The following is a 14,056-nucleotide window of genomic DNA, read 5'->3' on the forward strand; positions in this document are numbered from 1 at the left end:
GCACTTTTGTGTAGAAGTGTCTGGGAACGATTACACAATTATTCAAGTCCAAAAACGGCTAAATTGCAAGAATTTGCTCCTACTTTAGCAATACCTGGTGTTACTTTCCCAAATATCTCTGTGAATGACTAACCTCACCACTCAGTGCTTCCAATCCTTGAATATTTATTTAAATAAAAGCCAAGAAGCAAAACTGTCTGGCTTGGTCCTTTAATCATTTTTGGTTTGTTCAGAATAAGTGCTGGCTGTGTCAACACCTCAGACGGAGTCAGACGGTTCAGACAACCTTGGAAATGCAGGGAAATGTCTCAATAGATAGGTGATTGATTATACACTACCGTTCAAAAGTTTGGGGACAAAACAGACAATTTCGTGTTTTCCATGAAAACTCACACTTTTATATATCAAATGACTTGCAAAATGAATAGACAATATAGTCAAGACACTGACAAGGTTAGAAATAATGATTTTTATTTTAAATAATAATTTTGTCATTCAAACTTTGCTTTCATCAAATAATGCTCCCTTTGCAGCAATTACAGCATTGCAGACGTTTGGCATTCTAGCTGTTAATTTGTTGAGGTAATCTGAAGAAACTTCACCCCACGCTTCCTGAAGTTGGATTGGCTTGTGGGGCACTTCTTGTGTACCATACGGTCAAGCTGCTCCCACAACAGCTCAATGGGGTTGAGATCTTGTGACTCCGCTGGCCACTCCATTACAGACAGAATACTAGCTGCCTGCTTCTTCCCTAAATAGTTCTTGCATAATTTGGAGGTGTGCTTTGGGTCATTGTCCTGTTATAGGAGGAAATTGGCTCCAATCAAGCGCTGTCCACAGGGTATGGCATGGCGTTGCAAAATTGAGTGATAGCCTTCCTTATTTAAAATCCCTTTTACCTTGTACAAATCTCCCATGTTACCAGCACCAAAGCAGCCCCAGACCATCACATTACTTCCACCATGCTTGACAGATGGCGTCAGGCTCTCTTCCAGCATCTTTTCACTTGTTCTGCGTCTCACAAATGTTCTTCTACTTGTCTCCTTGCTCAGTTGTCCACCAGGGCCTCCCACTTCTCTTTCTACTCTGGTTAGAGCCTGTTTGTGCTGTTCTTTGAAGGGAGTAGTACACACCGTAGTAGGAAATGTTCAGTTTCTTGGCAATTTCTCACATGGAATAGCCTTCATTTCTAAGAACAAGAATAGACTGTCGAGTTTCATATGAAAGTTATCTTTTTCTGGCCATTTTGAGAGTATAATCGAACCCACAAATGTGATGCTCCAGATACTCAACTAGCTCAAAGGAAGGCCAATTGTATAGCTTCTCTAACCAGCAAAACCGTTTTCAGCTGTGCTAACGTTATTGCACAAGGGTTTTCAAGGTTTTTCTAATCATCCATTAGATTTTTAACGCGATTAGCAAACACAATGTACCATTAGAACACTGGAGTGACGGTTGCTGGAAATGGGCCTCTATACACCTATGTAGATATTCCATTAAAAAACAGATGTTTGCAGCTAGAATAGTCATTTTCCACATTAACAATGTATAGAGTGTATTTCTGATTAATTTAATGTTATCTTCATTGAAAAAAACAGTGCTTTTCTTTCAAATTTCGAAGTGACCCCAAACTTTTGAACGGTAGTGTACCTATCTGAATATGTAGGCTGTGTCTGAATGAATGTTGTGAATAATGATAACTTCGCGATCGGTTATCTTAGCCTGGAGCCTTTCTCTCAAGCCAGGCACCACGAGGGGGCTTGAGGGGGCAGTTTGAGGGGGCAGTTTGAATTCTCAATTTGCTCGCCCACCTCCTAACAAAAATCTCTAATTTGATTGGTTTAGGCTGAACTCTGGAAAGACGCTCATCTGAAGCTCCCACCTACCTACCTATCTAAAGCACTAGCCAGCTTACTATAACCTACTGTATATATTTTGGTATTATTTCAGTATAATAGTTTGAAGTCGTTGAAATGTGCTCTCTCTTTGTAAAGTGGCACAGTAGTCCGCTCTCTTCTGGCAAGATATGGTTGCAAATACATTGCATGATGTTGTATGATCAATTATTCAACCTGTGTTATTGGGGAGTGGGGGGGTTAGTTACTTTCCCGTGGCACCGGGCCTGGCTACATAACCTTTATCAGTATTTAATTCTCTCCTTTTCTCCCTCTCTTTCTCCCTCCTAATAAATTGTGAGTCAACCCCCCAGGTTCATAAAAGAAAAAAAAACATCCCATTAACGTTCTGAACATTCTAGAGTCTAGACTAATGCAAGCACAGAAATATTCCTTTCAACAGTGGAGAGATCGAATTACTTCTTACTTTGTGAATAAACATGTCAAATGGTGATGAGCTGCTTAGCGAGCTCTGGGAAAGCAATTATCAAAAGCTACACACAAAATGAACGATGCAAAATAACAGCAGTATAACATCAGTATACTGTACAGACAGCTCATGTTTTTGAGAATCTAAGGAAATACATTATACATCAGCAGAATATACAGTACTAAAAAAAGTTTAAAATGCAATCAGTGAACATTTCATAGTAATGTTAACATTAAAAAACTAAATACACAGTATTTTATACAACCAGGCATATTTCCTTTAGTACACCTTTAGAGCTCTGGTGCCTACAGGTGGGTGTTAATCAGGATTATTGATTGTGGATTAAAGGTGCAAAAGCTGGAGAGAATAGCTGAGCAGATGGAGTGACAGGACTTGTGATGAATGGGAAGGCTTGTGGGAAGCCTTTGTATGTGCGCACACGCATGTATACGTGTCTGTGCGTGTGTGTGTGTGTGTGTGTGTGTCTGTGGGCATGTGTGTGTGTGTGTTTGAGTCACTGCTCCTGAGAAGATGCCAAGGGTCAGTTAAGTAGCGTAGCGGGGTTGGTTTGGAATCACACTCTTGTAATGAGTTACCTTGCATGGAAACTAGTGAGCCCAAGTGTTAAACTTACACAGTGGCATGGTGGTATGAAGAAGGAGAGATTGGGTTACTCACACGTCAAACCGCAGGTTCTGCTTCTCCTCGAAGAAGAAGTCCAAGACGAATTTACGTACAAAGTCTGGGTTTAGCGTGTTGTCGATCACCTCTGTTCTACCAAACTAGAAGATCAGACAAGATGGAGGGAAATGGCATATACATTAATGACAATAACAGAGAGAGAGAGAGAGAGAGAGAGAGAGAGAGAGAGAGAGAGAGAGAGAGAGAGAGAAAGTAGAGATATTTCAGTGATTCTGTCCTCGTCTCAATCTCTGAGCAGACCAGCCAGATCTCCATCTTCCTGAAAATCACACCAGTAATCCTCCAGGGTCACACACACACACACACACACACACACACACACACACACACACACACACACACACAGTAATCCCTCAGGTCCGAGGGCCTTGCCTCTGTGCTCCAACACTCACACAGTAATGAGCTATTGATCTCTTCTGCACTGCCTCTATAACCAACCTGATGTCCTTAGCTCCCTACACACATAATCCCCCCTATCAACCCGGCTGCCCAGCATCACGCTGTCCTCCCCCCTATCAACCCTGTCCCCCTGCCCCCCTCCAACCCCTGTTCCCTCAGCTACCAAACCTCTGCCTTCCCTAGCCCCTCATCCATTACCAAGGTCAGGAGAGTTTATGGGCCCCTGACCCCACGCCATTGACCCATTACCGGGGGTCTCCCCCTCGAGACACAAGGGCTATTCTGGGCGCCATGGTAAGCCGAGGTAAGATTGCTTTCTAGATAGCTGAGCGTTGAGGGGAATGTTAGAGCATCAATTGTTTTGTTGAGGGGGAACAGGGTTTAAACAGCAAAGGCTCTTGAGATGAACTGAACATCAACCGGCACGGTTTAACAGCTGAGTCTTTTGTTTCGCTTCCTGACCAGAGAGGGTCTGTACAGTTACGAAAGGCTATGAAGTAACTGAATCTAAGAGGACGAAGCACAATGGTGTGTTGACATAACATACTGTTACTATTGTGCACTGAATAGAAAACTGTTTCTCTGAACAGTAAACAGTGATTCCTCTTCCTGACCTACACAGAGACGCTGATTCCAGATGAATCCTGCAAAATCGTCCAGTTGCTATACATGTTCGAACTGTGTGGGCCTTTTGGAGAGAATCGATTTATTGGAAGACACCCTACACAGAAGACTTGTTGCCCAGGAGAATCGTTACCCTAGCGGGTCTAAGGAGGGCCCGTCTCCACCCATGCAAACTAGCTTAGAGGATCTAAACTACGATACACACTTTCCAAAACTAATGAGAGCACAGCCGACATCTCCAAAATACAATGGGCAGATAAATCATGCCTCAGAAAGGTTTTACAGGCTCGGAGCCAGACTAAAGATATCAAAGCACAGTGAGCTCAGATCCCCGAACCTGACCCGTGCACTGGCGATGGACAAACACCACCCTTCCTCTCCCTGCTTCTCTGTGTAAAATGCAGCGGGTCACCATCAATGGGTCAGCCGTAGAGAGGGTCAACAGTTTTGACTTCCTTGGTGTCTATATCTCTGATGACCTCAGCTGGGAAGTGCATACCAAACAAGTGGTGAAAAAGGCACAGCAAGACCTCTTTCACCTCAGACGATTAAAGTTTGGCATGGGGTCGAAGACCCTGCGGGCCTTCTACAGAGGCACTACCGAGAGTATATTGACTGGGTACATCCCTGCCTGGCATGGCAACTGCACTGCCCTCAACCACAAAGCGGTACAGAGGGTGGTATGGACAAGCGCATCACCGGATGTAAGCTTCCCTCCATCCAGGATATATCCGACAAACGGTGCGTCAGCAAAGCCCGGAGGATCATCAAAGACCCCAGCCATCCCAACCACAGCCTGTTTGAACCAATGCCATCCAAAAGACGAGTCCTCTTCCGGAGCCTTAGGGCTAAGACTCACAGACTAACAAACAGCTACTTCCCCCAGGTGATCAGACTCTTGAACAAGCCCACTGTAGTCAATTGACTATCTTCCCCTTGCTCACCCCTTGTGCATGGACTACAGCAACCCTAAGCTCAAGCCACTTTACTACTGTGAACTCTATTATCATTAGCGGCACCGCTAGTGCAACCTGTCTTGCCTTACCTGCACTAATGTCACCTTATTATTTTTTGTCTCTCATGTCCTGTACTACTTTATCTTGAAATATGCTTGATTTATTATGGCCTATGTCTTGTGCTGCAATGCAATGTCAGGATCCAAAGCCTAAGAATTTTACTCTGTTACACTTGTGTAATGTGATGTAGAAAATGTACTTTTATCATTTGAATCACAAAATGGCCTGGACCAAAATACATATCAGATCTCCTCCCACCCTATATTCCAGCAAGGCTCCTAAGGTTGTGCCCCTGGAACAAACTCCATGAAGAAATCAGACAGGCCCAAACAAAACATTTAAAACTTATCTAAAAACTTTAATGTTTTGCACCAGTTATGATTTAACACTAACACCGTTATCCATGTTTTTTGTATCCATGATCTATTATCTTATAAAATGTTTTATCTATTCCTTTCTTATATCTGCAGTAGTTTGAGTTAAAACATGCTGAATTCAAGCGCTGTTAAATGTCTATTTATTTCCTTCTTTTGTTGTTGTTCTTCATTTTAATTTTCTTACTACCGGTATTCTCCTCTTGCTGTTTTTTTCATGCTGTATGCAAAGCACTTTGAATTGCCCCTGCTGTATGAAAGATGCTATACAAACAGATGCTATACAAACAGATGCTATACAAACAGATGCTATACAAACAGATGCTATACAAACAATGATGGAAACAGATTCAAAGCACTTCCATTCATGATGTTTCCACCCAGAAAGCCCTTCTCGCCTCCGTAGAGCTCTGTGGCCGTTATATCTCTGATGGATTTAACGGTGTAAACAGAGCGACCGAGGATGAGGATACGGTGTAGGAGTTTTGGCTTTGAGTGTATCTCTTTAATCAGCAAATACTTCAAAGTAAGTCCGGAGTGAGTGGTTCAACCGACGTGTGCTCGTCTGATTGCAATGCGATTAAAGTGCCAATCTCCGACACAGCTAGAAACACAGAACAAGCAGGTGTGAGGTGTCTCACTGCTCAAACAAAGCTCTCGCTGACTCAACATTGTTGACTTTAGAATTAGTGAATGGATAAACAAAGTGACAGCACCATGTTGCAGGCAGATTAGTGGTGGTGCCTCAGGATGAGAAGAGAATCTCAGGAAAGATGAAACAGAGAATGGGAAGGGCAGAGAAATTGAGTGTGTCTTTGTGTGTGTGAGAGAGAGAGAGAGAGAGAGAGAGAGAGAGAGAGAGAGAGAGAGAGAGAGAGAGAGAGAGAGAGAGAGAGAGAGAGAGAGAGAGAGAGAGAGGAAGACAGAGAGATCGGCCATGAATAGATTCATGTTCTTCAGCCCTCCCGGAGAGGACCAGACGATTCCCCTGGGATCTTTAGCTAGTAAGGATAGCTCTAGGGTTGGGCGGTTTTTTGGTTTAACTGTAAACCGTGGTATTAAAAAATAGCAACATTTTGTCAATAACGTCATAAAACGGTCATAAATTGTGATATATAATAAACGCTTTAAGTGTTTGTCCAGCACCACTATCCACCGCTGGACTGGCCATACAATCTACCTGGGTACAATCTACCTGGGCCGCGCTAGTTTTGGGCCGGTCGGGCTGCCCCCCCCCCCCCCCCCCCGACCCCAAACTAGCGCGGCCCAAAATAGCACGGCATCAACTAGCGCTGAATCAAGCGGCGGCCCCCGTTTATACTAACACATGGGCTGGCCCAATCACATGCTTAGGCCCTGCTGTCCATCGGCCCCCTCCCCCACTCTGATCCCTCGGCCGACAACCCAAGTGCAGTGTCATGTTCGTAGATAAGATAGTGAAAGGTGGTGCCCTTTCAAAAAGTAAGAAGCTAGCAGAGGATGCCTCAAAATGTCAGAAACTGACAGATATGTTCTCTGGATCGACTGTGGGGGCTAGGCCTACTACAGATACAGCAGCCATGTCTCATCACCGTGGAGTACGTCAACAGTGAGTGAGTACACTGGTTCACACTTGCATTGGTATACTTGCTGTCCATGTCACTTACTCCGCTCTATAGTTTTTTTTTTTTTACAAATGGTATATTCAACAGACTGCCAGCATGTTGATCGGCGGTGTCGGACCGATTGTGTTGGGCCGGTCTGAGCCACATGGCAGGGCCTAATTTTTGTCCCAGTCCAGCCCTGCCACTATCTGTGTGGTTGAAGATGCTATGAAAGTGATGACAGAACATTTTGTAAACAATTTAATTTGTCAAATAAATAACCTGTCAAAAAATACTATTTAGAAGCAATCATAATCGTGTGTCACGTGACCGCTTCTCAGAAGGATACGTGATCACTAACTAAGTGACCGAAAATGTAATGCTGTATTTATCCACAGGGTATTACTACTTTTTTCTACTATTTATTTTGAAAGCTCTTTATGTTGACAGCTCTACCATGGGTACTTTTATTTTTATAGCGTTTTCTTTGCTGACTTATGACAGTTGAAGACGAGTCAGAGTCATGTTGGTTTAATGAGAAAGAGGCATGTGGTTTTTATGAAAAGCTTGAATTATGTTCACTGCATAATTCTAAATCAAATATTTCAGTGATTGAGCAGTATTCGAAAACTGAAATAATTTGAGCAGCAGTTGAAACTTTGTGTAAGTTCATTCAATTTAGATGCTGTTCCAAGATGTCGTTCTTCATAGATCTTCCTTGCGCCCTCGATAAGCGGAGCTAGGTATGTTAAGTGTTTCATGTATTTTATATGTTCCATGTATTTTCATGTACGGTGTAGCCTACTAAAGTGCGCCTTTCCATATATATTTGTGAAATTATGAAGTAGCCCAATTGTGTTGCGACTGTACTTCCGGTGTTTTCACGGTGTTCAATATGAATGTGTTCAGGTTCGCAGAAAGTATGGCTCCATCATTTGAAATTGGTGGCTCCGTCAAGTCCTACAACAATGTCATTTTGAATCCCGCGATTTAACTGAAAACTAGGGTTTTATTCGGGAACGAATAAACAAGTTTAATAGTACAAAAAATTGGAAACCATCCAGCCCTAGTTAGCTCCCGCCCAGCCTGCCCTCTGTCTTACCCTCCAAACAGCCCATAATACTACAGAGCTGGGTTGAATCCATGGCAATGACTGTGCACATTTAGTACATCCACTAACACCTGTTAGGGCAGAGGGCCATATGTGTGGGCTTCTGTGTGGGCATGTGTGTGTGGGCTTGTGGCGTCCTTCACACACACTTGACACCTGTTTCATAAATGTTCACTGGCAAGCCTGGATGATTGATTTAGAAACTCAGGCTTTGATCCACGTGCTGTACTATACGTGTATGTATTCAGTGTTGAACACTGACGACTAAATGGATCAAATTAGTCAATCATTTCAGTGTTTGTTAACTCTGCTGCCTAACACGATGTGACCAGAGCTTGGGGTTCAAGATGGACATGGAAATAAGTGGATGTAAAGTAGAACTTAGTTTTCTACTCACCTCCCTCCATTCTTTGGTTCCGATACCCTGTACATACAACACCACCACTAGAGGGACGACAGACAAAAAGGCAGATAGGCAGGCAGACAGAGAGACAGACAGACAGGCAGACAGACAGGCAGACAGGCAGACAGGCAGGCAGACAGACAGACAGACAGGTAGACAGGTAGACAGGTAGACAGACGGACAAAGACAGCGGGAGAGAAGGACATAAGACAAGCTTTTCAAGATATGAGTAATTAAAAGAAAAACACATCAGACACTCTCAAACAAAAACAAGCGATGATCAAATTGTGTGAGAGTCATCCATCATCTTATTCCCTAGACAAACATTCAGTCAAAAAAAATGACTTCAATTGCATTCAGGGTTTGTCACCCGTATCTACAGCCATTAACCCCCCCCCTCCCTCCAATCAGAGTCTGCATTTAAACCCCTCGAACAGTGATGGGATTGGATGGCAGCATATAAGCCGCTGGAACAGTGATGGGACTGGATGGGGCAGACATTAGCCGTAATGCTCTTCAAACTGACTAGATGAGACAATTAAAAAGACGTCTTCTTTCCTAATGACCAATTAAGAGAGCTGCACTGAGGCCGGCAGGGCCGCCGTCCTCCCTGTCTGCTAGGGCACCTTGGCAAAACTAGCAGAAGCCGTCACAAACTCTATTTTATGGGGAAGCCCGAATCTATGAATGAAAAAGCCCGAAGCTATAAACGAAGTTGCAAGTTTGTCTGTGTGACATTAGACATGGCGGGAGTAAAGCGAATTGAAATCCAGTCAGAGACAAACCGCTGTGAGCCACATGGTTCATTCACATAGCGATTCCTATTAAGATTCCTCTGTGAGAGGTACTTTTCGTGAACAAAGTAAAGAACTCGGATGGAGTTTGATGCGAGAAGCTTGCTTTCAATGTGGGGAGAGATTAGATGAGTAGAGTGTGGGGCTGTGACAGATAGTGTGTGATAGATACAATATGCGTACACACACAAACACTCACCCTGCATCACTCACACCCACGCACGCACACACACACACACACACACACACACACACACACACACACACACACAGACAATCACACAATCACCCTGCATCACACACACACACACACACACACACACACACACACACAAACCCACACACAAGCAGAGTGAGGGGCTGTGGCTGAGTTATATAGAAAGTGACTGAGAGAAGATATCCCATCTGTCGGGACACAGAGAGAAGCCAAATCACTGGAAGCACCATGCCAAACTCCTCTACCCCTCTCCGCAGGGACGAGGTAAGCAGCTGATCGGAACCTCGGTTCAATCAATCAAACTAATCAATCAATTAGTCTGGGAGCTGAGGGGGCCAATACAGAGATAATTCTTCATAGAACAGGTGTTCCACGAGAGGATTAACTACAGAAAAGGACACACTTTGAAGAATGGTTGTTGTCTGAGTCAAAAACTGTGAAGAATGTTTGAAAAGAGAGATTTTTCGGTCAGTAGAAATTACTAAGAAATGACACCACCAGCATCAAGGAACATAAACGTTACTAGGCGAATAACCCATAGAGACATGTGCCATCGCCAAATAATAATCATAATAATCATAATAATGATAACAGTAATTCAACAATAACAATACCTTTGGAGCATTGTCTATCGATGATAAAAGATGAATGACAGTCATACTTATCCACTTGTGAAGCTAGAATTATAATCCTTAGCCTCCCACAACAGGGTGCTTTCAATATTCAATATCATCATGGGATTCAAAGAATTACGTCACATCGAATACATTAGAGTATAGTGAAATTAAACTGATAGTTAGATAGTTAGATAGATTTAACTGTTAGTTTTCTATTTTGTGTTGGCCTAAATTGTGATTAAGGTTTGTCTCAGTATTACGGCTGATTTATAAACAATAAATACACAGCCATTGGTCCCATGCAAAAAAGTCTACATATAGTTGGTCTCTATAGTTGTTAGGTAAGTAAAGTGTCTGCTGTACAGTATTTCAATTACATATTTGTGTATAGTGGTTATCATAGATGTTGTTGCCTGACTTGTTCATTTGATTGTTTCTCGATTTCATAGACGACAACAACTGAGTGGGAACATAGACTTTTTATTTGTTTATTTATAAGTGAAGGCTGGTGGAAGTAGAAATTAGGGAAATGTGTCAAACTCATGGTGACAAACATGTGTTTGATAGCATTCCTCATTCCATTGCATGATAGAATGAGCCCTTCCTCCAATTTCTACCTCCACCAGCCTCCAGTGCAATAGACAATGCAGACACACACAAAGACATGTTGCTGATGTCACTTCCTGCCTCACACCTGGCCAGTGGACTCCTCTGAGGTCCAGGCCTGTTTGCCGTCTCTGTCGACCTCTAGGTGACCTTGGTCAGTCATGGTCAGGCGCATCTTGCAGTCGCTGTCGGTGATCCAGGAGTCGCTGGACCAGACGGGATTGCAGTCTGCCGTGTACATCACTAGGTTGCTGTCACTTTGGAGGATGAGTCTGTGGCCCTCGCCGTTGACGGTGTCTGAATGCCAGATGGGAGTCCACTTGTAGATGACAAAGTTGCCATCATTCTGTTGGAAAACCAAGTTAGGTTTTGTTAAGTCTGACCTTGTCTACCTGAAAGTGTTCATGAAAGCCGACCCTAGTCTGAGGGTAATGTCTGAGCCATGGGAGGCTGGTGGAGGTGGAAATCGGAGGATGGGCTCATTGTGATATATGGAATGAGGAATGGTATCAAATAAATTTCGTTCCATGTATTACCATTCCCTTTGATACCATTCCCTATTCCATGCCATGCCTTACAATGAGCCTGTCCTCCCATTTCTGCCTCCCCCAGCCTCCCCTGGGTCTGAGCACAGCAAATAAATCATTGTGTTGTTTTCTCACTAATACATGAAACATCTCTCTCTTTCTCTCAAGCTGACATACCGCAACATCTGCTGTCTTAGTCCGGGGTGTGTGTGTGTGTGTGTGTGTGTGTAAATGTGTAAATGTAAATATATGTGCGTATGTGCATGTATCTTGTGTTGTTTTCAGTAAATACTGTATATAAGGGTCATTTCCCCAACAAATATTAAGCCTATACTTAAAATAAAAGATAAAAGAGTTCTTCGGCTATTCAAAACTTTGGCTAATCATCAGCTCTTTGTGTTCTTCACCTGGAAGATAGCCTTGTACTGCCCGTTCTGGCTGAGGAGATGGTCCCCCTGGCGAAGCTCCTGATTGGTACTGATGGAACTCATGGTTCTGAAGAAGAGATTGATAGCCTATTTAATTCAAATAAACATCTGTGACAGCTGTTCTGAATACGAATAAATGACACATCATTAAAATAATATTTTGCACATTTAATTTTCATGAAATAACCACACAGGTCAATAGGCCAAGTGTGTGTGTGTCTGTGTGTGTGTGTGTGTGTGTGTGTTTGTTTGTACCAACACATTAATCAGATACAACTTTGGAATGTGTGTGTGTGTCTGTGTGTTGTTGTTCCCGGCCAATTTAACCTGATGTGTTGCTGTTGCCGGCCAACTTCCCACCATTATGTTTTTCTATGATCAATAAGGCAATCGTCATGGTGAAACACACTTAGCAGATGTATAATAATTAACCTCAACCTTTTTCTATAGAGAAAGCTGTATTATACATACCCAGCAATAAAGCTACATGTATCTATTCTAAGACAAATCCCTGAGGTGAGTTACATTTCGTTCTTTATTCTTTTTTTAATGAACTATTATTAAACACCGATTCTTAATAGATTGATCTGTTTTGTTTTTGTGGGAAAAAAAGTCTCACCTTCTGAACTCTTTAGCGGCTCTGTCAAACACTTGTCGTTTTCAGAGGTCTCTCCTGTCTGTGAGTGCCTTCTCTCTGTCCTGTCTTCCTTTTTAATGACCAACTCCTCCCTCTCTACTCATCTCTCCCTGACAAGTCACACCCTCTGTGTCAGGTGAGGTGGGGGGTGCTGCAGGTATAGCTATCCATCACAGAAGAATGAAAGAAAACTGGTCTGACTGGGGACAGCTGTCAAAGTGCATCAAAACATAATTTAATGAGATAACTAGCTAACTGGCATTTGTCCCCAATCAGACCCGTTTTCCCAGACCAGTTTCCTTTTAAATATTTGCTGGTTCATGATGCACATTCTCATGCTTATTGATGATGGGAGACTTCTGCCAAGTTTCATTAGAATGTTACAAGAGATTAGTTTGGACCTAACGCCTATGATACATTTGGATTTGTTTTTCAGATGACAATTGTGAAAACTATCTGTTAAAGTTGATCTATTCTGTGTCACGTATGCATTTCATAAGTCCAGTTACAATTTCAAAATGATGACATTTTTCAACCCACTGTAGCTAGCTACCCTTTTATCTTATACCCTTTTCACATAGACGACCTGAAACAAATGCCACCTAACTAACTAGTTAAAGTTAAAGTTGTCCACCACCTAACTAGTTAGACAGGGGAGTTTTTGGCCGATAACTAGCTGGCTTTTTAGTGCAGCTAATTTGGCAAAAAATAAAGGGCAGCTAGCTGGCAAAAATGGCAGCTAACTAATTTCTGTTAACATCAGAAATGAGTTAGCTAGCTGAAATATGGGCAGCTACCTAGGGAAAATAGGCAGCTATCTATAATATATGACAGTTTGGTCAGAAACATGCACATGAGTAGCCCGTTGGAGGTAATTTTGTAGGGCTCTGGCAGTGCTCCTCCTGTTCCTCCTCACACAAAGGAGCAGATACCAGTCCTGCTGCTGGGTTGTTGCCCTTCAACAGCCCTGTCCAGCTCTCCTTGTGTAATGGCCCGGTACCTCCTCTGCGCTCTTGAGACAGTGCTGGGAGACACAGTAAACCTTCTTGCGACGGCACGTATGGATGTGTGATATCCTGGAGGAGTTGGACTACCTGTGCAACCTGAATGGGCTGCAGGTACCGCCTCATGCTACATGTAGTGACAAGGGCACTAGCAAAATGCAAAACTAGCGAAAAAAATCAGGAAGGATAAGGAGAAAATGGTCTGTGGCCACCACCGGCAAAACCATTTCCTTTTTGGGGTTTGTCTTGCTGCTGTCTTTCCTGTCCACCTGTTGTCGCTTTCATTTGCACCAAAGCAGGTGAAATTGATTAACAATCGTTTATGCTTCCTAACTGGACAGATCGATATCCCAGAATTTTAATTGACTTGGTGTTATACTGTGATGATTAAGTGTTCCCTTAATTTTTTTGCACAGTGCATACATTCCTTTGGAAGTGTGCCATGCACCGCGTGTGGCCTGCAGCTTGGAGGCCCCCTTCTACAATTACCCATTGAGCTCTTTTAGGTCATCCATCAAAGAAAAAGCCATTGATGTGAATGAACCTACTTTACTATTTACTATTTACCTCAAAACTTCATGAAAATTAAATGTGAAAAATATACTCTTATTGATGTGTCATTTATTCAGATTGAGCACAGCTGTCACAGATGTTCATTTTAATTAAATAGGGAATCAATCTCTTTTTTA

At 42.9% G+C, this 14,056-nt stretch overlaps 1 protein-coding gene across 2 annotated transcripts in view; it reads right to left on the minus strand.

Moving 5' to 3' along the window:
- Window positions 1-14,056, minus strand: part of LOC308159379 (copine-9-like) — a gene marked incomplete at both ends in the record, with an annotated part of 88,116 nt that overhangs the window by 31,592 nt on the left and 42,468 nt on the right. For both annotated transcript variants that reach the window (XM_080533158.1, XM_080533157.1), the window contains 2 exons: window positions 3,004-3,107; window positions 8,532-8,578. In XM_080533158.1, the coding sequence (XP_080389284.1) occupies window positions 3,004-3,107; window positions 8,532-8,578 (151 nt within the window). The remainder of the gene's footprint in view (window positions 1-3,003; window positions 3,108-8,531; window positions 8,579-14,056) is intronic.

This window comes from Nansenia antarctica (genome assembly GCF_963989245.1).
Source record: "Nansenia antarctica genome assembly, chromosome: 6".
Lineage (NCBI taxonomy): Eukaryota > Metazoa > Chordata > Actinopteri > Argentiniformes > Microstomatidae > Nansenia > Nansenia antarctica.